The sequence below is a fragment of the Bos javanicus genome, chromosome 9 (genome assembly GCF_032452875.1).
Source record: "Bos javanicus breed banteng chromosome 9, ARS-OSU_banteng_1.0, whole genome shotgun sequence".
Classification (NCBI taxonomy): Eukaryota; Metazoa; Chordata; class Mammalia; order Artiodactyla; family Bovidae; genus Bos; species Bos javanicus.
Window position 1 is genome coordinate 7,944,445 of NC_083876.1, and position 27,167 is coordinate 7,971,611.

The following is a 27,167-nucleotide window of genomic DNA, read 5'->3' on the forward strand; positions in this document are numbered from 1 at the left end:
TGTGTCTTTTAGCTACCGCCATTTTGGATTCATTTTTCCTATTCTAACTACCTACCAATACTGTTCATGGGGTTCTCAAGGGAAGAATACTGAAGTGGTTTGGCATTCCATTCTCTAGTGGACCATGCTTTGTCAGAACTCTCCAGCATGACCTGTTCATTTTGGGTGGCCCCACATAGCATGGCTCATAGTTGCTTTGAGTTAGACATGCCATGATCAATGTGGTCAGTTTGGTTACTTTTCTGTGACTGTGGTTTTCATTCTGTCTGCCCTTTGAAGGATAAGGATAAGAGGCTTGTGGAAACTTCCTGATGGGAGGGACTGGCTATTGGGTAATCTGGGTCTTGCTCTGATCTGGGGTGGGGGAGGCAGGTGGGGAGTGGGGGTGGGGGGCACGGGGGAGTCATGCTCAGTAAATCTTTAGTCCAATTTTCTGTTGATGGGCAGGGTTGTGTTCCCTCCTGGGAGTTAGGCCTGAGACCAAACTATGATAGGTGACCTCCTTCAAAAGGATTTATGCCAGCACTCCCCACAACCCCCAGGACTGTTGTATTCAGTGCCCCTGACCCTATGGCAGGCCACTGTCAGCCCACGCCTCCACCAGAGACTCCTGGATGCTCACAGGCAAGTCTGGCTCAGTCTCTTGTGGGGTCACTGCTCCTTTCTCCTTGGTCCTGGTGCACAGGTTTTGTTTGTGCTCTCCAAGAGTCTGTTTCCCCCGTCCTGTGGGAGTTCTATAATCAAATTCCACTGGTCTCCAAAGTCAAATTCCCTGGGGGTTCTCAGTCAGTCCCTTTGCCAGATCCCCAGGTTTATCATTAACTAATGTTCTTCTTTGTCTCTTATTATAGTTTTTGCTTAAAGTCTGTTTTGTGAATAGAAATATATCCATTCTTGCTCTCTGTTGGTTACCATCTCTAAGGAGTATCATTTTGCATCTTTAACTTTCAGCCTGTCTATGACCTTATACCTAAAGTGAGTCTCTTGTAAAGAGCTGCACTGCATTTTGTTCTCACTTTTTACTCTCTTTAAGATATGTTTCATGTACCATCTGCACTTTAAGCCTTTTTAATAATGTGAAGAATAACTTGAGCCTTCTTTGAATAAAGAACTCTACACATTTTAAAATGTTTCAGGTTCTGACTAGCACAAATCTCAAGGACAAGAAAGAACTTTATTACTTTAGTCATGAAATCCATTTAGCGGTAAGATCTGCTTTTCCAGCAGTGAATACAAATGTGAACCCAGCCAGGAGGCATTAGTAGATCACAAAGTCTGACATGACACACGAGGAGCCAGCTATTCACTTATGCAAACTAGAATAAGTTGATGGAATAAATTAATTTTGTACACTGCATATTTTTTAGAAGCAACTATTGAATAATGTGTATTTGCTTGCTTTTCCTTCACTAAATATTTGGATACTGTGATACTGACATTAGTTTTTAAAACTTGGTCAAAAGTTTAATATTTTTTTGGTATATTATCAGTGTCATTCAAATATGTGTTATCACTAAAATGTGCCAAACATAATGTACTCAGGATACATAAATGCTGGATACTAATATTGTCCTCCTTGAACTAAAATCTTATGGGAGGAGACATGCATAGTATCAGTGGATGCTGTGATAGAGCTAGTACATATTAATGACGCAAAGTGAAGGGGGTGCTCACATAAGTGTGATGAGACCATCCAACTGCATAAATACATTAATGCATATCCCTTCCCAAATGTATTCTAAATAAAGTTATTATACATATGAACACATAGTTTCTCTCCCTGCTACACATACACTGTTTAGTTCAGTCGCTCAGTTCTGTCCGACTCTTTGTGACCCCATGAACCGCAGCACGCCAGGCCTCCCTGTCCATCACTAACTCCCAGAGTTTACTCAAACTCATGTCCATTGAGTTGGTGATGTCATCCAACGATCTCAGCCCCTGTTGTCCCCTTCTCCTCCTGCCCTCAATCTTTCCCAGCATCAGAGTCTTTTCAAATGAGTCAGCTCTTCACATCAGGTGGCCAAAGTATTGGAGTTTCAGCTTCAGCATCAGTCCTTCCAATGAACACCCAGGACTGATCTCCTTTAGGATGGACTGGTTGGATCTCCTTGCGGTCCAAGGGACTCACAAGAGTCTTCTTCAACACCACAGTTCAAAAGCATCAATTCTTCGGTGCTCAGCTTTCTTTATAGTCCAACTCTCACATCCATACATGACCACTGGAAAAATCATAGCCTTGACTAGACAGACCTTTGTTGGCAAAGTAATGTCTCTGCTTTTTAATATGCTGTCTAGGTTGGTCATAACTTCCCTTCCAAGGAGCAAGTGGTTTTTAATTTCATGATTGCAGTCAACATCTGCAGTGATTTTGGAGCCCAAGAAAGTCAAGTCAGCCACTGTTTCTACTGTTTCCCCATCTGTTTGCTATGAAGTGATGGGACCAGATGCCACGATCTTAGTTTTCTGAATGTTGAGGTCTAATCCAACTTTTCACTCTCTTCTTTCACTTTCATCAAGAGGCTTTTTAGTTCTTCTTCACTTTCTGACATAAGGGTAGTGTCATTTGCATATCTGAGATTATTGATATTTCTCCTGGCAATCTTGAGTCCAGTTTGTGCTTCATCCAGCCCAGCGTTTCTCATGATGTACTCTGCATACAAGTTAACCCTAACACATACACACATACTTACCAAAAACCATAGGTGGAATTAATCTTCTAGGAACCTTCTCTACCAGGCTGATTGAGCAACAGACTAAATACCCTACAGAAGGTAGCTTCTCTAAGCCACTTGGTTCTCTACAGCTCAGTTTCCTGAGGCTAAAATCTCCACAAGCCGAAAGACAAAGAGAACTTCATAAATATCTTGACATTATTTGGAATCCTCACATCTGTATATTCCAATAAATTATTCACTTATACATCTTCTAAAATAATATAGTTTCTGTATAATATCATTTTAACAGTTGTTAAAATTAACATTTTATAATCTTTTGGTTTTATTTATAGCAGGAATACAGGATTATAAACAAGACCAGAATAAAGCAGTAGACTGAATTTGAGTAATGTGTAAAAATTTTATTTCAGGTAAACTCCCTGAACTGAAATATATTCATTCCTGAGAAGGAAACTTGTGTCTGTGTCCTAGGACTGTCCTGTGGGAGAAATCTCCATATTTTATTTTATTTTTGTTCTTATTGGTGGTGACACCCGAGTATTTTCCCCAAGTGTTTTATACACACACACACATGCACACACAGACACACACACAAATATGTATGATGAGATATATATGTATATATTGTTTCTGGGAATCCTGTCAGATCTTCTAATATAATTAATCACCTAGCATCAACTCACAATTAATTCCATCTACTCTCATTTGGTCCCCTGATCACTTCTGCTCATGAAAAAACAGGAAAAAGTCAGTTTGCAAAGGAAGTTTGGCATTTAGAGCTTGCTTTTATATCCTTCTCAATATATCTTATCTTCAGTTGGCTCATTAATATTAAATGAAATAAATAACAGTGAACCAGCCTTCTTTGTTTGCAAACACACTCCTCTAAAGAATATTAAAAACAAATTTTTTTTTTTTTACTATTTGTTGTTAGACTGGATACAATGAAACTTCCTGAGTGTTTAAGAATTTTCTTATTTGACATTGCTAAATACATGAGAGATGGGTTAAAATGTTATCCCATTCAGAATTTGTTTATAGTCTCTCTGCTACTAAATATTCTACTAAATATTCCTCCAAGTGTAGTATACTTGGTTTTTTTTTTTCTGGTGAAATCTTGTGGCAAAGATTATCTCATTAGAGAAATGATTTTCACAAAGAATGTGAGGTTGAACATGATTCTACAATATTGGAATTATATGACTTTGATGATACAGACATTTTAGAAAACCATATGGCAGTAACTTAAAAAATTAAACATGCTTTTACCACATGAGCAAGCAATTCTAATCATACTCAAGAATGTGAAAATATGTGTCATCCAGAATGTATGCATACCAGTTATTCATAATAGGCAAATATGGAATAGCTACTCAAAATCATAAAAGCTAAAAATCAGAAGCATCCTAAATGTTGCTCATTGAAATGATGAGTAGATCAGAAATTGCATGTCATGAAATGCTACTTAGCTATAAAGAGAAACAGGATGGATGCATCTCAGAATCATTATGGTATGTGAATTAAATCAAACACACATGTGTATGTACTGTATGATTTTATTTAAATGAAATTCTCAAAAGGCATAATTATAATGACAACCTGTCTGTGGTTTCCTGGAACCATGGAGATGGGAAAGGATCAAGTATAAAGAGTCTTAAGGAAACTGGAGGGTTGTCTGGATTTGCTGGTACAGTTACCAAAAGCTTTTGACTACTGACTTAAAACTGATGAATTTTATTAACTATAAATATTGCCTTAAACAACAAAAAAAGATGGAAAAATTAAGTGAGTTTGTCTTGATACCTGTTATGAGTTCCCCAGAATAGTAAATGATCTATGGAAGAGCAGGTGCTTTATTTCAAATCAAGAAGGAAGGAATATATACATCTTCAAATAGCTCAAATATAATAAAATCTTTAAATTTCTATGTAATAGAAGGTGTAAAACACTTTATACCTGTTGGATAAAAACATGTGCAAGAAACATCTGGTTTGGTTTTATAGGTTTATACTTATAGGTATTTTTTTGTAGCTTATAAATATAATTGTTTTGAAAACTTCTTTGTGAGTGAACTATATTGGTGAGATATTTCAAAATGCAAATGTGTTCCTTATATCTAGCATATTGAGATAAAGAAGTGGCCTGAAAATATCTTTTATTGAAATAAATGATGGTCAGTAATTAACAACATTTATTGATATTTAAATTCTACTTGTTTTCATTCTACACTACTTACCAGTCATTCATCTTAATGAATTTTGAAAAAGTTTAAAAAAATGCAAAGACAGCACTTTGCAAGAAAAGTATCTGGTCTCCTGGATAGCAAAACTGTTAAGTCCACCTTGAGATAAATGGATTATATTCGTTTAAAGATCGCCTGAAGGTTTGAATTCACAATTCATCTATCTCAAAGGTGAATCAGATTTAAGTAATCGAAAGCTTGTCGGTACTATTGCTTTTCTATCTTTCCTGCATTTAAAATGGTAACAGTCAGCAATAGCTTTTTCCCTCTAAAGCTTTCTAGTTCCAGGTAGGGTATATTTATAACAAGAAATCAACTATATCTTTCCATGAATACTACTTCAAGGATCATGTTTTAAATCTGTTCGTGTAGTTTCTATGTCTTTGCATAGATACATTTATTAAAAGTGTCATCACAACATGTACTGAGCATATGAATTAATATTCCTTTTCAATCCTTTCTCCTTTTAATCATAATTATTCTGTTTCAGAAATTATACTGTCGTCAATTCCAAAATCATCGTGGTCACCATAAGGCCTGAACCCAAAACAACGGATTCATTCCTGGAGATAGAGCTAGCTCATTTGGCTAATGTAAGTATCATTCATTTAGCTTTGAGTTTCTTATAGAATTGACCTTTTAAAGAAGTTAATAGTCATTCTGTGGACTAATAAGACCAGAACACATTTTCTAAACTCTTCAGAGTTGCAAATGAATTTCTCTCTTATGAAGATATGTGTTATATAGAAACAAGATGACATATTATCCTATGTTTTTGTTCATAATAGAACTCTCAGTTTCTCCAATATAGTACTTAATAGTTTGTCAGTGCCTACATCTTTATTGGGCTCTAAGCTAGGCAATGGGGGATGTCAAGATGAGAACCAGTCTTGCCACCTGGTGAGGAAGACTACGATGTAAGATGCATGCAGCAGCAGAAGCTACAGACATAATACAAAGGGGAGTGCTGTCCTGCAGGGTACCCCAGGGTTGGAGAGTGGGTGGAGTGGCTTTTTAATGTTCTACACTCAGGATCAGAGGAGGCTCCTTGTAACAAGAATTCATCCAAATGCAAATGAAATTCTTCAGACCTTGTTTAGGCCATAGACGGAAATTTAAACCATATACTTATCCTTTATACATTCACCTCAGATACCTAACTCATTGATTTAAGGGGCAAAGAAGGTGATTCCTATTAAGGCTTTCTTAATTATGCTTTTACAATACTTGTGTTCAAGTAAGACAATCTCCTATGTTGCACATACATAGTTCTTTTTTTTTTATTACTCCTTGCAAATTTTCTATGAACTTGGCTTTTAAGTACAGTTAATGAAAGCACAGAGTGATTGTCATTTTCCCAAAGTGAATGACATAATGGAATTTATTCCCACATCCTTTAGTTATAAAACCTGTACTTTTCCTAGTATTTTATAATTTCTGATATTAAAGAACTCAGATACATTTTATTAAAAAATGACAATCATCTTTCCTATAAACCAGTTTTTAAAAAGCTGTTCTGGCTTCTTAGATTGTTTAATGTAAACCTCACATCTCTCAGCACTGATTTTTAAACATTATGATTAATATTTTAACTATCAGGTCTTTTCACACTTTTGCCAAAATGTGTCCATACTGGTTCTAACTTTGACAGTGTGTCTTATTTCTATTATATGTACTTCTTCATAACTTATAATGGCTCTAATATCACTACTGAACTGAAAACTAAGAGATACTTTCAACATTACTTTTGAATAAGGAAATTGTTCCTTTGCTTGTTCCACATGTATTTTAAAATATTTGTTTACATATTTGTTTGTATATATATTTTTATCATGGTAATGTCTATTGAGTTATAAGCATCGGTGAAGAATATTAAGAGATATTAATTGCCTACATTGCTCCCTTTTTCTTAGGGAGAAAACACTTCTCTAAATGAGCATTCACAAAACTTTCCAAAATAAAGGTTAAATCACTATTGAGAATTCAAAGAACATGTTAATTAAATGGTATTTTTCTCATAAATTGAAGAAAGATTAACTGTAAAATAGTGTTGATAAAACAGTCTCATTATTTCAATTGAATAGAACTGTTTGAAATGAACATATTTAAACTTTTTTGAGTCACACTTTTCTGGCAGTATATTTTGTCAATTCAATTTCAAAGAGATACAGCACATCTAAAAAGTTATTTTCTATGTATGGAAACTAGAGTATATGGTCAATACGTTTTATGAAGCCCTAGCTAGATTCTGGAGTGGCACTGAGTCAGAGTATAAGCAGGATGAGCTGATTACCAAGTGACTTCGAATTGGTTCTTTCAGTGTTTTGACTGAGTTGACCAGATTCCCAAAACAATACTATCCCACCGCCAAAGGCCTGGATCTGAGATAATATAGACAAATCTGTTACACAGAAGGGCTGAGGGAGAAGAAGAGACCTTTACTCTGGAGAAGAAATGCCTCGAGGCATTCCTGGGTCAGAGCGGCACCCACCTATGCGTGTCCTTGAAGGCCACCTGACTCCAGGCCACGCAGTGGAGGTGCTCTTGCTGCTTCATCGCTTGTCTTTCCTCCACTTCATAAATCCCTCCCTCACACACCTCTTCACGCTCTGCTGCTTGAAGTCTCCGTGCCTGTTGTATTTATACTCACCGTGCAGATGAGACTGTCTCAAAGACTTTATTGTTCCCTGAGGGAAGGAATATATGACTGGTTTATTGAATGTCTTATAAAGTATCTTCTGACTTTGTTATATTTTCATTGAAGAGGTAGTCAGAAGAGCCTACGCTAGCATAAAGTATTCTTCACTAAAATGTGAAGAAAAGATGTATCTCAAACATGAAGTTAAAGTGGATTACAACAAACACAAATTTCATTATAACTATATTGACACAGATACATTATCACTGGTGTTGCCTTCAAAGTTGACCTGTTTCAAATATGACATCTTGCTAATATCAACACTGTCTACTTTCACCTGTTTTCTTATAGCAAATATATCTGCTGCACTTTACTAAGCTCAGAAGAGAATAATGACTAACAAATTGTATCTGTTCCATATACCATGTGCAGAAAAAGGAAGAATGAAAATTAATAGTTCTAATGAGTCTAGGGAAAAGCCTGTTAGTGTTTGTTTAAAAAAAAATGTGTTTTTTTTTTTTAAACAGGCTTTTTAACAAATAGCATTTAAAGCATGTTATGTATAATGAGACCCTTGGGAACTGGTAGGACTAGGTAAAAGAACATAGAATCTTGAAATTGCATACTGTATTCAGCAAAGCCATTTGCAGTTTTAACCAGCTCATAAGTCATTAAAGAGTAAGATACTATTTTTAGTTCAGTTTTTCTAGGCTCATGACTTTATTATTATAATTTGCAGAGTCCAGTTTTGTGGTCTTTAGCGCTTGAACACAGAAATTGCTTCATTATTAGAAATACCAAATTTGCTTTCCTGAGAAAAGTAATTTTGTTTTCCATGTTATATTACTTAAGTATTATTAGACTCCATAATGTGCAAGGAAAGTTAATACATTTATTGAAAGTAATTATTGGGACCTAAATAAGGGGAGTTGAGCGGGTCTGTAAGTACACACATAAGGAAACACACACACACACACACACATACACCCACCAATAGGATTCCTTGGTCCTGACTGATCTGGGCCTGCTGACTGTCCAAGATATATAACATCCTTATCTTTAAAGATGAGTTTGAAGAACTTTAGTTATCTTGTGCTCTATCAGCTTTGGGAGCCTGTAGTCCCCTTTTTCCAAACAAAATGTCTTAATAGAGTTCCATTTCTGTAGATGGGTAGATTGGCCCACACTAGCCTGCAGTCTCTGCAGTCAGTTTTTCTCTTTCCTTTTCTTTCTTTCCCTGAGTAACAGCTTTCATAGTCTAGGTAGGGTGAACCTGCTATCTTTCAGTATTAAGAAAAATCTACTGGGTTTATTTGTAGTTCTCAAATTGATCATATTTACAAATGATCTCATGGGAATCAGGCTTGTAGGTTTTATTCTCTTTGCCATATTGCTTGAATACTAATAGGATCTACCTAACAAATTAAGGAGTTTGTTTTATGTTTATAAACTAAAATTAGTCATGAGTCATGGCTTTGTAAATCATAGTGGAAAACACAATGGAAAACTAATGAATATGCTTTTTCTATTAAGAAGCATGAGAAACAATAAAGAGAAATCCCCACGTTCGTTAGTGGATATTTTCATGAATAGCACAGGCCAATAACAATCCAAGGAATTAAAAATCACTTGGCAAAGCTTAAAGAATAAGTTCAGTCTATGCGATTGTAATTTCCACAGAAGGATATTTGTATCCCTTTACTTTTTAAGTTACTTTCTACCCTAGCTTGTGTCCAGTTGGAAGAGATTTCTGATGTTTTGCCTGATCAAAACTCTTGGTAGTTTTAATGGGAGAGTCTTGAAATGCTAACTAGACAAGCAGATTGATGGTTCTGCCAGCGGCTAAAATTGAGATAGAAATTATTCTCTAGCTACAGTTTTTTTGGTTATATCCTAAATTCCTAAACTTGAGTAAGCATGCTTCCCACTTACATCTCAAATTCAGTTTATTTTTATTCATAATACAACATTGTTATTCTTCAAAAAGTTTTAGACTAATTATGGTATTGTTGGAGCAGTTGCAGTTGAGTCAGGCATTTGGGGCGTATGAGTTATAATGGTCCTTGTCGTATCTACTCAGTTATGCTATTGTGGTGTGACAGCAATCGTACACAGTATGTAAAAATGGATGTGGTTCTGTTACAACAATATATGATTTACCAAAGTAGGTAGCAAGCCAGATTCAGTCCCTGGCCTGCATATATTATCACCCCCTGTATGGTAAAGAGAGTGTGCCCCCACCAGGATGCCCACATCCTAGCCCTCATAACTTGAATATATTATAGGTCAGAAGGGAATTTGCAGATGTGATTAAGGGTAAGAACACTGAGATGGGGCAAATATCCTAAATTATGTGAGTCGGTCCCATTCACATTAACCATTAAAACTGGAAAGCCTTTCCCAGCTATGGTCAGAGAGATGCAAGGTAATAAGGACTCAACCTGCCATCGCTGACTTTGAAGATGAAGGAGTAGGACCGAAAGCCAAGGAATATGGGCAGACTCTAAAAGCTAAAAACAACCCCTGGTTGTCAACAAAGAAGAAAGCACGGACCTCAGTCCTACAACTACAGGAGCTCAATTATGCTGAGACTTGGATGAAGCTAGATGCAGATTCATCCTCATATCCAGAAAGGACTCCAATCCTGTTAGCATTCCAGCCTTGTGAATCTCTTGAGCAGAAATCCAGCTAAGTTCACAAAGACTCCTGACACAGAAAAACTGTGAGATAATAAATTTGTGTTGTTCTATGCTGCTAAGAGTGTTAATTTGTAGTAGCAGCAATAGAAAACTAATAACCTGTATTTGCATTGGAACATTGCAAAATCAAGTTTTTGTTATGAAAATAATATATGTGTGTACCTTAACAGATAAACTACAATAATAATCATATATTTCTCAGTGAAAGTCAGTCAGCAACTACAGATTACATTTCGGCTTGCTGATTATCATGCCAGACAATGAGAATGGCCACTGTAAGCTGGGAGTGGGATGTTAGGGAAAATTGGAGGATGTCAGGAGCAACTCTGACATTTGTAGATGTATTGTGCTCTTAAAGCAGCTGAAGAAATTTCTCTGCTGGCAGCTGATACATTGAAACTGTCCAAAACAGTCCATCCAGCTCTTGTCTCTGCCAGGACCCCATGAAAATACTACTGGGACACATTGTTACATCGTTTTGGATTTAAAGGAAGAAGAAAAAGCTGTATACTATATCTATACGGAATCTAGTTCGCAGTCACATATGAAGAAGACTAACACATAGATGTGGAGACAGTGGTTTTCTTTGAAAGATATACATGTAAATAATTTCTGATACTGGTTCTACTTTTACTACTTCCTCTATTTCAATAAAAAAAAATGTGTCAGGAAATAATGTACATTCTGTGATTGGTGATATAGCTAAGGAATCAGAGAAGCAAGCTGTTATCACATCCACAAAATCAGTGTCATCTGGGTAATGTGGATTCCTGAGTACCTAGATAGCAGAAGCATGCCCTCCCCATGTACTAACTGAACAGCTGCCAGCTTCTGGAGGACATGACTTGTCCTGATAGAACCATATTCTGCATTTCTCACTTCACTGCCCTATATACCATTCTGCTTTACCTAAAGACAGCTCTTTTCCTTCTTCTTGATTTAGCTAATATTCTCAATGCTTTGCTTTCTATAAAACTCATGCAAATAAATGGAAAAATTCTATGTCTCCATGTCCTTTTAAGCAATAACACAGTGCTGCATTCTCAGTGAAGTTCTTTGGGCTCCAGGTGTATCTCAGCCACCCTATCAAAAAAGGAGAGTTAGACCCAGATATAGATGTTTTTAAGTATCATTTAAAAATACTAAAATATTCTTGAAAACCTTAAGAAGTGTGGAGAACATGCAACAAACGATTTCCTGTTATTAAGCTGCATATTATTTTCAATGGCATCATCCCCTTAGGTGGTGTATTATACTTTCAGGGATTATAAAGATGTTTACTTGTTAAAAGATATACAGAAAGGGCTCCAGAAAGGGCTTCCGCTCACTGATCTGTTTTAGTGACCTGTCAGAGATATGAGTGTGGAAAGATTTACCTCTACTAGAATTCTGCTTCCCTTAGAATGCATTCCTGAGCATTTTAAGATGTCGCTTTTCTCAAGAAGTATTTGAATTATAGGCAAGATATAAACTAGTCTTTGGTGGGTCAGATCAGGTGTTTTGGGAATGTTCTTAGGAATTCCCAAACTTTGTTTGTGCAGTTATTTAACAATTACAATTAAAAGTGGGATGGAAGTGGAAGATAAGCTTAGCAAAATCCAGGTCTTTTTAATGTAATGCCTTTACATATAAAATTTCAGAAATAGAGGCTTTGTAATGTCAGTTGAACAGTCTATCTCCTCTCCATATATACAAGAACTCAACACGCTCAATCATGGGAAGACGCGACAGAAGAACTTGCCCTGGAATGTATGACCCAGGGCCCTGGAAATGTTGGAACAGTGACAAGAAGGTCACTGCCCTTCTCCACGTCCTTAGAAGCGTTGTCTACAAGCTTGCTTTTCCTCTACAGATGAGAGGACATTTTTGTTTCAAGAGGGCTATGAAAGGTACAGGAAAGTTAAAAGGTTTCCAGATTAGGAATTTACTGTGAAATATGAGATCTAAACATTTCAACACTTCAAAGAAAAGCAGAGTGAAGTAGCCATGTTATTTCTGGTGTGTGTCTGTGTGTGCGTGCATGCATGCATGCTCAGTCATCACTTCAGTCATGTCCGGCTCTTTTGCAGCCCCCAGTGGACTGTAGCCCATCAGGCTGCTCTGTCCATGAGATTATCCCAGCAAGGATACTGGAGTGGGTTGCTTTTTCCTTTCCAGGGGCTCTTCCTGACCCAGGAATTGAACTGAACCTGTATCTCCTGTGGCTCCTGCATTGGCAGGCAGATTCTTTACCACTTGAGCTAGCTGGGAAGCCCCTCTTTTGTGTCCATGATTCTACAAATGTAATGTGGATTAAAAATTATGAGGAGTGGAAGAAGTAGTTGTAAGAATGCCTCCTCCTAGGTTAAGCCCCAATCTCAAAGTTCCTGAAGCCAAAGAACCTACCATTTTAATCAGCATCCCAGGTGATTCTAGAGTAAGTCCAGAGAAAACACCTTGAAAACATTAAGGTAACAAGAACATAATTAAGATTTCATGTGAATTGAATTTATTAAGAACTTAAAAACTCCAAGGAAAACTTGAAGTAACTTGGTCAAAATTCATGTTTATTATGACTATTATCTTTTCTGTAAACAAGCTCCTTCAGGTATTTATTCAAATATCATCTTATTGGTTCAGTTCAGTTCAGTTCAGTCGCTCAGTCATGTCTGACTCTTTGGAACCCCATGGACTGCAGCACGCCAGGCCTCCCTGTCCATCACCAACTCCCGGAGCTTACTCAAAACTCGTCCATTGAGTCAGTGATGCCATCCAACCATCTCATCCTCTGTTGTCCCCTTCTCCTCCCGCCTTCATTCTTTCCCAGCATCAGGGTCTTTTCAAATGAGTCAACTCTTCGCATCAGGTGGCCAAAGTATTGGAGTTTCAGCTTCAACATTAGTCCTTCCAATGAATATTCAGGACTGATTTCCTTTAGGATGGAGTGGTTGGGTCTCCTTGCAGTTCAAGGGACTCCCAAGAGTCTTCTCCAACACCACAGTTCAAAAGCACCAATTCTTTGGCTCTCAGCTTTCTTTATAGTCCAATTCTCACATCCATACATGACTACTGGAAAAACCATAGCCTTGAGTAGATGGACCTTTGTTGGCAAGCCTTATTGGTTAAGCCTTCTCAATATACAAAATTGCAATCCATTCACTTCCCAGTCTTTCCTACTCAGTGTAATCTACTTTTCAACACAGCACATATTGCCCCCTAGCATATTATGTATTTCCTTGGGTTTTTCTTTGTCTCTCTCCCTGCCCCCTTCATTATAGCTAAGTCTGTGAGGCAAAGGCTTTGTTTTGTTCAATGCTGTGTCCCCAGTGCCTCCAAGATATCTGGAATGTAACAGATATTTGCTAAGCGATTTTTGCATGAGTCGATGAACTTGTTCATCATCTAAGCTCTCTCCTGACTTATTTTTGTGAGACTGATTTACCATTGTGAGATGTACTGAAAATATTACATAGGTGAAAAAAAAAAAAGACTTGGATGAGAGTTTTCAAAAAGAAAAGGAAGTCATTAATAAATGTCATTCTAGGGTAATTCTACGGGGTAGTGCTAGAAAAGATGTCTAAATTCCCCTTTTTACAAACAAGAAACTAGGGAAGTTACGTAAGACCAAAGGAAAAGAGGACCATGTATGGAAACACATAGACAAAGCCAGTGATGTATTATACTGTTAAATAGATATACAGATAGCCCCTCATTCATGATTTTTCACCTTTTGATGGTGGGATGTGATACGCATTCAGTAGGAACCACACTTAGGATTTTGAATTTCAATCTTTTTCTGGGCTAGAGAAATGCAGTTACTCCCTTGTGATGCTGGGCAGTGGTGCACAGCTCCCAACCAGCCACGCAATCGTGAGGGGGGGCAATTGTGATACAGCCATTCTGTACCCATAAAACCATCTTGATTTTACTTTCAGTACAGCAGGCTTTGCATTAGATGATTTTGCCCAAATTTTAGCTAATGTGTTGTGAGCACATTTAAGGTAGACTAGGTTAAGCAATGATGTTCGATAGGTTAGTTGTATGAAATACGTTGTCAATTTACAGTATTTTCAACTTGCAATGGGTTTATCAGAATGTAACCTGCTCATCATCAGTCAAGGATGCTCTGTATTGATTTGCTTGATGTTGAGACAGAGGAAAGAAGTAAAATAAAATATCAAAGACTATTAAAGATAGTACAAATGATATGTTTAGAACATCTATGGTAACTAGAAAATGTGACCCTTGGTACACTTTTCAAATGCTTGAAACTGGGTGAGTGGTAATGTTTAACTCAACTGTACTGTTCAACTTTACAGTTTTGAATGGAGTCAGGAGACACTTTTTTGGCCAAAAACTTATTTTTAAAGAACAGCATATTCTTTCTAAAAAGTTTTCAAACATATTCAGTCTTAATATTTTAAGTATCAATTATATTGACTGCTCTATAGATTAATTTCTAGTCCATTTAGCTCATTTACCAGACAATCTTTGTTTTTTTAGTTTCATGAATTTCTTAAATCCCCTTCTGTGAGTTAGTTCACAGCCTGTTTTCCCCTTGCTTCTGCCATTATATTATGTTCCTCCGTTCTGTCAAGCTCACCATTTCCTGTTATTGATTTTCCATAAATTCCTCATAACAGATCTTACAGCAGAGTGCCTTTGAGAAAAGTATCTTAAAATTATAACAAATATTTTACAAGTGGTTTCTTGTAGCCAGTTTTTTTTTCCATGTATAGAATTCATTCATCATTGATTTTGCTTTGTTTACCATCTCACATTCTTTTTTTTTTTTTTTTGGTCTTCATGTTCATAACTTTAATAACCAAATATGCATTCCAATATTTATTCTCTTTTTCTTCCATAGTAATAGCCTCCAATTAAAATAAATAAATTTAAATTTAAAAAAAATTGGGGTACTATAACCATCTCACATTCTTATTCCTTAAGTTACTGGTCTATCGAGGTACTAAGATCCTCTAATCTGCTTGTTCTGCATATTTCTGTAAACTTCAGATGTTTATGTAATTGACCTCAGCCCACGGCCCCACAGGGTGACTGTTCTGGAATGAACATTCACAGAGGTGTATCTGTCTTTTGTGTAGGTCCCAGAATGTACAGTAAAAAGCAAGACGGAGCGGTGCATATCAGAACCTATAATATTTCTCATGTGGATTGTTTCTAAATTTTCAAAAGGACAGAGAGAGAGAAAAGCATGAGCTCTAAGCAGTTAGAGTGAGGAAGGTAGGGATGAAACTAAGATTTGACAGAGGTATGGGTAAGAGTAGAAAAGGCATTTCTCACCTTCATACTTTCATCCTAAGTGAAAATTAGTTTTCTTAGAGGGGTAAAGGAGAAAGAAATATCTAAACAATTAAGCTTATATTCTATTTCTTTTCTAACTTTCTTGTAACCTGTTATGAATTATAATTATGAAATATTAATCCTATCATCAGTATCCTATGCTGTTTTATATAGAGATTGACCTTAATCTCACTTGTCCATTCCTAAAGAAACAAGCTCAATATAGAGGACCTGTAATTTCAAGGTTTTATGCTTATTGCCTATATCCAGTGTACACACGCCCATGCCCTTCATTGTCATATTCCAAGGATAATTTTTCTATAAATTGCCTTGAGTTCTTTTGAATAGAACTCTAGATATATATAAAATAACTTTATGATACAATATTGTATTTCTGCTGAGGACTTGTTAGGAAGTCAGAAGCTGTGTCAGAATTTCAGGTAAAACTAGAAAGGGTCTCATAGGACAGAGAAAGAAAAAATTTGAGATGCCATCACCTCTTCATTTCATGAACATCTACATATCTCTGCCTCACATAGTGACTAGATAAGGACCCACTTCTTCCATGGAACTTGCTGTAACACAGGCCATGATGCTCTGTCCATCATTTGTCCCCTAAAAAATAAATTATGACTAGCTATATTTCTTTTGAGCATGTCTCTATTGTTATATGAACATTCCACATGTTCCTCATCAATCTCTATAAGACTATACCCCATTTCAAGGAAGGGAATGTTTTTATGCTCTGAGAGCATGGTTTATAGGTATGAGTGTCTTATTAGAAGAAAGATATCTTAGAGATCTGGTCTATGAGGGATTCTGAAGAATGGTAACAGTGCTAACATATGGGAGTTAGTCAAATCCCAATTAAAATGCTAATAAAATTGGAATCAGTTCAGTTTGGTCACTCAGTCATGTCCGACTCTTTGCGACCCCATGGACTGCAGCACGCCAGGCTTCCCTGTCCATCACCAACTCCTAGAGGTTACTCAAACTCATGTCCATTGAGTTGGTGATGCCATCCAACCAGCTCATCCTCTGTCATCCCCTTCTCCTCCCACCTTCAGTCTTTCACAGCATCAGGGTCTTTTCCATTGAGTCAGTTCTTCACATCAGGAGGCCAAAGTATTGGAGTTTCAGCTTCAGCATCAGTCCTCTCAAGGAATATTCAGGACTGATTTCCTTTAGGATGGACTGGTTGGATTCCTTGCAGTCCAAGGGATAGATTTCACCAACTTTAGAATAATGAGCCAAAGTTTGTTTTTTTTTTTCTTTTTCTAATATAATTCTAGAATGAACATAGTGAATAGTACTTAGAGAGGCAATGTTTCCCAAAGAACTTGCCTAGATTTTGAAGATATTGCTTTGCCAGATCTACCCCAGTAATTATCTATTTGAAAACAAACTGAGGGCAAGTTCATAGCTGGCAATCACTGAAGGAGCTTGTCCACCTGCGGGAAGGTGCCTGTAGTCTGTTTCAGGACTGGAACTTTCACCTGTCTTGGCTTATTCATCATTTTGATATCAGTGACTTGTTGGATGAGCCCATAGATGTGATGCATCTTCATCCTGCAGTGACCCAAAGTTTAGAAGAAGTAGTGAGTGTGTGGGATGTCAATATCAGGATTTAGAAATCTTTCCTGAGAGAATACAATGTGTCAAGCTCAGGAGAAAACTACCAAAATATCCCATACACTGTTGGTGTGGGTTATTAGGATTAGGCCACCTATACTGGAGAGGCAAAGTTCCGCTTTGTTTTGTGCATGCAGCTCAGATGGATGTTTTCCTAGGCACACTGTAAAGTAAGCACTCCAGAAGATGAGTGTCATGGAGAATGAGAGAACTTGAAAGCAGCAGAGTATGTTTAATAGAAAAGACAAGAGGATCTGTGGATAGCTAAAGATATCACAGAGAAGAATTACTAGGCTAGTTTCAAAGGGAACGATAAGGCCCCATGAATGTGACAGAAAAACCAAAAGTAAAACATTCCATCAATCAGAGCTCTTCAAAACTGTGTGCCCGGTGGATTATCCAATGTGGAAAACTCATTGTGTCATCCTGAAGGTCATCGTGGCTACTCAGTACATAATTATTAAACTAAATAAAAATTTAGCATGTTTCCCCCATAGCTTTATTAGATGTGGTTCTATAGAACTATGCTCTGTTGGTTAAGAAAATATTGCAAGTCCACAGACTCTCTGGAAATGCTCTTGTCTTTTAGAAGCTACACCCCTGGAAACGGAATAGGACATGGCAAGGAGGGTGCCTAATACAGAATGTTTTACTGTGATTTAACTACTACAAGTATTTCTTAAAGGAAATAATCCAGCAGTTAGTATTTTAGAGAAAAAAATCAAATAGAAATCATAAAAGTATAAACCATGTTGTATATGAAAATAAAGTATAAATATAAAAGTATAGACTGTGTTGTAAATTAAACTTTCATTTATAATTTTAAAAAATGAAATATGGGTTATGATATTTGGAATAGATGTAAGTTTTCTTGAGTAGAATTTCATTAAATGAGCCATTAAAACTATGAGGAAGGACATGCAAATTTTTATGCAAAACAGAGGTGGAATCTTTAAAGTATCTTACTGCGAGATAAGAAATGTGCCATTCTGTTTGCATTTCACGGAATACTTCAGTTTTTTAATACACCTACTCAAGATAATTTATTCTTTTTCTTCTTACTTCTAGGGTACTTTGAATCCCTATTGTGTGTTATGGGATGACTCAAAAACGTAAGTGACAGATGTTTCCTTACATTACTTTGGACTAAATATTCAAAGCACGTTAAGTTATTTCAGCTGCCTTCTAGTCCACAGGAATATGATAAGTTAGTGGGATAGAGTTACACTCATTGAGAAGAGTCTCCTTTTTGAAGGTGCAAGACAGCATGATGAATGTGTTTGTGTGTGTGATGATGCCATCAGGTTATATCCCAAGATAGGACTGCATTACCTCATGTGTAAGGCACATTGCAATGTGAATTCCATGAGGTTTTGAAAAAAGCTCTACTGTTTTAAAATTATAGTAGCTCAAATGCTATTTCAACATTTTGCCCTAGTGATTCTGCTTAGCATTGCAGAATGAAATAGCAATCTCTATGGTCATTTAGCCAATACATTACTTGCATAACCTTGAATCTATTATCAGAGTAATGCAATATTTATATGGCCCTTCAAAGTGTTTTCTTATGAAAATGTTGAGTGACATTTAATTTTCTTTTTCTATATTTTATGAATTCAGGAAGACAAAAGAAAATAATTTCAATAAATAAGGATGAATCATTCTTCCATGTATTGCTTTGTTTGTACAAGTACTTGCAATATATCTGGTCAAAATCATCTTAATCTCATTGGTAATAATATGAGATTTTAAGGTCTCAAAGAGCAGAAAAATCCATGATTAAGGCTTAATTAGACTCCCATACTTTAAGTACTTGTGTGCATTTTTTTCAGTGTAGTAGCCAGATTATACAATCTTCTTTTTCTTTGTTTTGCATGGAGGAGAAATTAATGTCAATCAATCTCAAAAAGTAGTACCACGTGTATGCTGTCAGTTAACACACCACATTCTATGTATTCTAAGAATTTTCCCAGTGTTCTCCCTGCTTAATTGGATGTGTATTCAGGGTTTTATGATGTTGCTTGTCTCCTATTTGTAGTTATTGGAGAGTTTAGAAGAGGGATGTTCTTAGATTTCTAGGTAAAAAACAAACCTATTGGAAATGTGCTAATTCTTAGGAGAGTGATATAGGTTAAAATAGTATTTATGTGGGTGAAAAATCAATGATATGAATCATGTTTTTTCTTTCCTTTTTTCTTTTCAGTGGTATGAATCATGTTTGTTTGTTTTTTTTCTTTAGAGTCAGATATTCTAGGATCCTCTTTTCCTAGGAACCTTAGTACATAAAGAGAGTCTCAACTTGCCCTGGTAATAACATGAGTTGGATGCTCTCATTGATGTGATTTTTTTTTTTTTTTTGCTTTTTAAAACCACATGAAGAAATCCACTGTAGTAAAATTTCTGCAAGATTTCCTCTTTACCAGTAGCCAGAGAAGATGTTCATAGTATATTCTAAGTCACTGTTTAGTATGTTGTATAGCCAAGGGGAATATAAAAGTCTACCAAAAAAAAAAAACTAATTATTTTCTACTCAAGAAAAGCATGCCATCTTACACACATGATTATACGCATTTGCATATCTCCATGAATAATAACCAACTTTTGTTTAGTTTCATTATCTTTTTAGTGGATAGAATATGTTTCTATATTGATCCAAGTAGGAGAATGCATTGGTTATTCCAAAAGATCTTTGGGACTTACAGGAATATTATAGAAAACGTGGCATTCCCTTATTTTTTGTTTCTCTTGGTTTGTTTTCTCAGTTTTTCTAAGGTGTTAAGTTTAATTTATGGAACTATTGGTGCTTGAGGTCAGCACTGAGTTTACAAATCAATCACATTTTACTTTCTCTAACATCTGCTGACTCTTATCCATCACAAAGAACATGTCTTGGTTTTACAAACCTCAACTTTGTAGTTGTCCTTGAAGAAAACTATTCAGTGAGAGGTGTGTTTAGCTGCCTTTCAAATCATCTTATCTCCAGAGATCAGTGCAGTTCATATTTCCTTGATGTATCTGAAGAATGATCAAAAATCTTTCCTCTGTGACAGAAATTCCATCCTGTCAAACTTTTTAACAGACTGCTTCATCATTAAATTGTTTTTCTGGGTGAATTTGAAACAATGAAGGTTAAGACAAATTTTTGTTTGTTTTTTCACATCTGTTCTTCTATTTTGATAATGTTCACATACACAATAGTTTTATCGATGCAGTTATGTTAATTTTGAGTATAAGACACCAAGCATAGTTAATAATGAAGAGATATGGCTCATTTTTTTAATCAGAAAAGCATTGATCTAAATGATGCTTTCAAGACTGCAGTAGCACAGTTGAAATTAGAATTCATTTTTTAAATTTTGGTGTAGTAATCAGATTACCTTAAATTTTTATTAAGAAGTATTTGACATGTAACGTTATGGTAGTATCAGGTATGAAACGTAATGATGCCATATTTGTTTACATTGCTAAGTGACCACCATCAAAAGTCTAGTTACTATCTGTCACCAATGTTGTTTTGTTTTTTAGTCACTAAGTAATGTGTGACTCTTTTGTGACCCCATAGAAGGTAGCCCACCAGGCTCCTCTGTCCATGGAATTTCCCAAGCAAGAATACTGGAGTGGGTTGCAATTTCTTTCTCCAGGGGATCTTCCATGCCCAGGAATCGAACCCATGTCTCCTGCTTAGAAATATATTCTTTATCTCCAAGCCATCTGGGAAGCCATCTGTCACCATTATATAGTTGCAAACTTTTTTTTCTTATGATGAGAAAGTGGGATGAAGAAAGTAGGGAAAACCACTAGACCACTCAGGTATGACCTAAATCAAAATCCTTATGATTATACAATGGAAGTGAGAAATAGATTCAAGGGATTAGATCTGATAGACAGAGTGCCTGAAGAACTATGGATGGAGGTTTGTGACATTGTATAGGAGGCAGTTATCAACAACATCCCTAAGAAAAAGAAATGCAAAAAGGCAAAATGGTTTTCTGAGGAGGCCTTACAAATAGCTGAGAAAAGGAGAAGCTAAAGGCAAAGGAGAAAAGGAAAGATACACCCATTTGAATGCAGAGTTCCAAGGAATAGCAAGGAGAGGTAAGAAAGCCTTCCTCAGTGATCAATGCAAAGAAATACAGGAAAACAATAGAATGGGAAAGACCAGAGATCTCTTCAAGAAAATTAGAGACACCAAGGGAACATTTTATGCAAAGATGAGCACAATAAAGGATAGAAATGGTATGGACCTAACAGAAGCAGAAGATATTAAGAAGAGATGGCAAGACTACACAGAAGAACTATACAAAAAATATCTTTATGACCCAGATAACCATGATGCTGTGATCATTCACCTAGATAGAGGCAGACATCCTGGAATGGAAGTCAAGTGGGCCTTAGGAAGCATCACTATGAACAAAGCTAGTGAAGGTGATGGAATTCCATTGAGCTCTTTCAAATTCTAAAAGATGATGCTGTGAAAGTGCTGCACTCAATATGCCAGCAAATTTGGAAAACTCAGCAGTGGCCACAGGACTGGAAAAGGTCAGTTTTCATTCAAATCCCTAAGAAAGGCAATGCCAAAGAATGTTGAAACTACCACTCAATTGCACTCATCCCACACACTAGCAAAGTAATTCTCAAAATCCTCCAAGCCAGGCTTCAACAGTACATGAACCATGAACTTCCAGATGTTCGAGCTGGATTTAGAAAAGGCAGAGGAACCAGAGATCAAATTGCCAACATATGCTGATTCATCGAAAAAGCAAAAGAGTTCCAAAAAGCATTTACTTTTGCCTTATTGGCTATGCTAAAGCCTTTGACTGTGTGGATCACAACAGACTGGAAAATTCTTAAAGAGATGGGAATACCAGTCCACCTTACCTGCCTCCTGAGAAATCTGTTTTCAGGTCAAGATGCCACAGTTAGAATAGGACGTGAAAAAACAGACTGGTTCCAAATAGGAAAATGAATACGTCAGTGCTGTATAACTCTGCTTATCTAACTTATATGCAGAGTACATCATGCAAAATGCCAGGCTGGATGAAGCACAAGCTGGAATCAAGATTGCTTGGAGAAATATCAATAACCTCAGTTACGCAGATGACAACCCCCTTATGGCAGAAAGTAAAGAAGAACTAAAGAGCCTCTTGATGAAAGTGAAAGAGGAGAGTGAAAAAGTTGGCTTAAAACTCATCATTCAGAAAACTAAGATCACAGCATCCGGTCGCATCACTTCATGGCAAATAGATGGGGAAACAATGTAAACAGTGACAGACTGTTTTCTGGGGCTCCAAAATCACTGAAGATGGTGACTACAGCCATGAAATTAAAAGGCACTTGCTTCTTTGTGGCTGACCCAAGGAATAACTTGAAAATACTTTGCTCACATCACAAAAAGGCTTATTTTAGTTACAAAAACGTTTGTTTTTACACTTGTGTGATTAATAATTTGCACATTTTTGGTACTACTCCAAATTTGGATTTTTGGGTATTGAATCTTGTGTTGATGACATTCCCTAGAAAATCCATAAGTCTTCCTTTCATCTGAAGCTATAATATTTATCCTGTTCTCAGCAACACCATTTGTTGCTAACAGGTCTGTGAAATATTATGTTTGTTCTCAGAAAATGTTTTAGAGATTCGTTTTTTTCTTTATTTTATTTCAGTTGATTTATAGTATATTAGTTTCAGTAGTACAGCATAGTGATACAACATTTTGTGACTGTACTCAATTAAAATTGATTCCCTGGTGGCTCAGAGGTTAAAGTGTCTGCCTGGAATGTAGGAGACCCGGGTTCAATCCCTGGGTTGGGAAGATCCCCTAGAGAAGGAAATGGCAACCCACTCCAGTACTATTGCTTGGAGAATCCCATGGAGGGAGGAGCCTGGTCAGCTACAGTCCATGGGGTCAGGAACAGTCGGACACAACTGAGCGACTTCACTTTCACTTTCAATTAAAATTTATTATAAAATAATGGCAGTATTTCCCTGTACTGTATAAAATGTTCTTGTTACTTATTATTTTGTACACAATAGTTTGTATCTCTTAATCTTGTACCCCAATTTTGTAGTCTTCTCATCCCTCTTCTCACTGGTAACTACTAGTTCTCTGTATCTGTGAGTCTCAGTCATATGCATATAATTGGATTTTTTTTTATATTTCATATATAAATGAAAACAGAGTTGTTTGACTAATTTCACTAAGCATAATGCCTTCTAAGTTCCACTCACATTGTTGCAAATGGCAAATGTCCTTTTTCATGGCTGAGTAATATTTCAGTATTTCGTTGTTCACATCTTTATCCGTTCATCTGTCAATGAACTTGTTGCAGTTGTTTAGTTGCTAAGTCATGTCCAATTCTTTGCAACCCAATGGACTGTATCCCACCAGGATCCTCTGTCCATGCAATTTCCCAGGCAAGAATACTGGGGTGGGTTTCCATTTTCTTCTCCAGGGGATCTTCCCAACCCAGGAATCAAACCTGTGTCTCCTACACTGGCAGGCAGACTCTTTACCACTGAACCATCAGGGAGGCCCTTGATGTGTATGTATGTTGCTTCTATGTCTCAGCTATTATTTATATTGTTGCTATGAACATTTGTGGTGCATGTATCTTCAAATTAGTAATTGGGGCTTTTTTTTTTTTTTATATATACCTAGGAGTGAAATTGTGGGATCATGTGGTAGTCTTATTTTTAGATTTTGGAGGAACTTCCATACTGTTTTCCATAGTTTCTATACCACCTTACATTTCTACAACAGTGTGCTAGGATTCCCTTTTCTTTACATTCTTACCAGTATTTGTTATTTGTAGACTTTTTGATGATAACCATTTTGAGAGGTGTGAGGTAATGATACCATATTGTAGTTTTTATTTTCATTTTTCTAATAAATAGTGATGTTATGTGCCTGTTGGCCATCTATTTTTTTTTTTTTTAGAAAAATGTCTATCCAGGTCTTCTACTCATTTTTAAATTGTTAGCTTTTAAAAATAGAATTGTGTGAGTTATTTATATACTTTAGAAATGGACACCTTATCGGTCACATCACTTGCAAATATGTTCTCCCGTTCCATAGGTTGTCATTTTGTTTTGTCAGTGGTTTCCTTTCCTGTGCAAACACATTTAAGGTTGATTATTAATAGATTACATTTATTTATTTTCCTTTTTGTTTCTTTTTCCTTAGTAGACAGATCAAAAAAAATATTGCTATAATTTATGTCAGAGTGTTATACCTGTGTTCTTTTCCAGGAGTTCTATGGCTTCAGACCTTATAGTTGGGTCTTAATGCATTGTGAGATTATTTTTGTACATAGTATGATAAAATGTTCTAGTTTCATATTTTTACACTTAGCTGTCAGGCTTTCAAAGGAGCAGTTATTGAAGCAACTGTCTTTCCTCCACTGTATATTTTTCATTCCTTTGTTGTGTATTAATTGACCATATGTTCCTGAGTTTGTTTCTTCTGTTCCATTAATCTGCGTGTTTATTTTTGTGTCAGTATCAGGCTGTTTTGACTACTGTAGGTTTGTATTATTATCTGAATTCAGGGACCATGATAACTTTAGCTTTGTTGTTTTCTCTCAAGATTCCTTTGGCAATTCAGGATTTTTTTGTTGTTGTTTAATATGAATTTTAGGATTATTTCTTCTAGTTCTGTGAAAAATTTGATTTCGGTAGGTATGACATTTAATCTGTAGATTTCATTGGATACTGTGGCAATTTTAACAATACTTCCAACCCAAGAACATGAAGTATACTTCCATTTCTTTGTATCATCTTTATTTTCTTTAATCAGTATATTGTAGTTTTCAGAGTCTAGGTGCTAAATTTATTTCTTTTTGAGGATAATTTAAATGAAATTATTTTACTGCTTCCTCTTTTAAATAGTTCACTATAGCCTTCTATCCTGCAGCTTTACTGAATTTGTTTATTAATGCTTATAGATTTTTTGGTGGAAACATTAGGGCTTTCTATGTATATCATCATAACATCAACAAATAGTTGACAGCTTTACCTCTTTTCCTCCAATTTACATGTGTCTTATTTCCTTTTCTTGTCTCATGCAGTAATTAGGATTTCTGGTACTGTGTTAAATAGATATTGTAAGAGTAGGCATCCTTCTCTTATTCCTAATTTTAGGGGAAAGGCTTTTCATCACTGAGTGTTACCTGTGGGTTTACCGTAACTTGCCCTTATTATGTTGAGATATGTTCCCTCTATATCCACTCTGAGTTTTTATCATGAATGGATTCTGAAGTTTGTCAAATGATTTTTCTGTGTCCATTGAAATAATCATGTAATTTTTACCCTTCTTTTTGTTGATGTTGTCTATAACATGGGTTGATTTGTGAATATTCAACTGTCCTATGATCCTTGAATAAATCCAAAATTGATCATGGTGTGCCATACTTTTTATATATTGTTGAATTTGGCTTACTAATATTTTGCTTTTACATCTATATTCATTGCAGGTATTACTCTTTAAGTTTCTGCTTTTGTAGTATCTTTGCCTGGTTTTGATATGAAGTGGACGGAGAAGCCTGGTAGGCTGCAGTCCATGGGGTCGCTAAGAGTTGGGCACGACTGAGTGACTTCACTTTCCCTGTTCACTTTCATGCATTGGAGAAGGAAATGGCAACCCACTCCAGTATTCTTGCCTGGAGAATCCCAGGGACAGAGGAGCCTAGTGGGCTGCCGTCTATGGGGTCGCACAGAGTTGGACACAACTGAAGCGACTTACCAGCAGCAGCAGCAGCATAGAATGAATTGGAGAGTGTTCTGTGCTCTTCAGTTTTTCTGGAATACTTTAAGCAGGATAAGTATTAGTTCTTCTTTATATGTGTGGTAGAATTCACCTGTGAAGATGTCCAGATCTAGATTTTTGTTTGCTGGGAATGTTTTTTTAACTGCAAATTTAATTTCATTATTGGTAATTGGTCTGTGCAAATTGTCTGTTTCTTCTTGTTTCATTCTTGGTAAGTGTTTGTCTCTGGAAATTTGTTCATCCCTTCTATGTTGTCCAATTTGTTGGTGTATGTTCTCATAATTTTTGTATTTTTGTAATATTGGTTACTCTTCCTCTTTTATATCTTACTTTGTTTGATTCCTTTCTCATTTCTTCTTGGTGAGATAGCTAAAAATTTCTCATTTTTTTAATCCTTTTAAGAAACCAACTCTTGGATTCGTTTATTTTTATTTCTTCTTTCTTCTTTTTTGTCTCTATTTTTTTAAATTCTTCTCTGATTCTTAAATTTTTTTTCTTTTCTGCTGACTTTGGGCTTTATTTGTTCTTATTTTTCTACTTCTTTTAAGTGGTAGGTTAGGTTATTTATTTGAGGGATTTTTGTTTGTTTCTTGAGGTAGGTGTTTTTGTTATTTAGTAGCTAAGACATATCTGACTCTTTTGTGACCCTCTGAACTGAAGCCTGCCAGGCTTCTCTATCCATGGGATTTTCCAGACAAGAATACTAGCGTGGATTACCATTTCCTTCTGCATTGGCAGGCAGATTCTTTAGTGCTGAGCTACCAAATAAGCCCCTGAGGAAGGCCAACTATGAAGTTCCCTCTTAGAATTGCTTTTGGGCATGCCATAGTTTTGGGAAACCATGTTTCCATTTTCATTTGTCTCTGCATGTTTTCTGATTTCACCTTTGATTTCTTCATTGAACCACTGCTTTTTTAGTAGCATGTTGTTTGATCTCCGTATTTTCATTCTTTCCTACTTTTCTTTCTGTAGTCAAATTCTAGTTTTGTATTATTTTCTTTGGGGAAAAGACACTTAATGTAATTTCTATACACTCCAATTTTTTTGTATAATTATTTTTTATTGAAGGATAATTGCTTTATAGAACTTTGCTGCTTCCTGTCAAACCTCAACATGAATCAGACATAGGTATACCTATATCCCCTCCCTTTTGAACCTCCCCCCATCTCCCTACCCATCCCACCCCTCTAGGTTGATACAGAGCCCCTGTTTGAGTTTCCTGAGCCATACA

At 36.2% G+C, this 27,167-nt stretch overlaps 1 protein-coding gene across 2 annotated transcripts in view; it reads left to right on the forward strand.

Moving 5' to 3' along the window:
- Positions 1–27,167, forward strand: part of ADGRB3 (adhesion G protein-coupled receptor B3) — an 881,695-nt gene that overhangs the window by 501,536 nt on the left and 352,992 nt on the right. For both annotated transcript variants that reach the window (XM_061427126.1, XM_061427127.1), the window contains exons 16-17: positions 5,411–5,513; positions 18,241–18,284. In XM_061427126.1, coding sequence (XP_061283110.1) covers positions 5,411–5,513; positions 18,241–18,284 — 147 coding nt within the window. The remainder of the gene's footprint in view (positions 1–5,410; positions 5,514–18,240; positions 18,285–27,167) is intronic.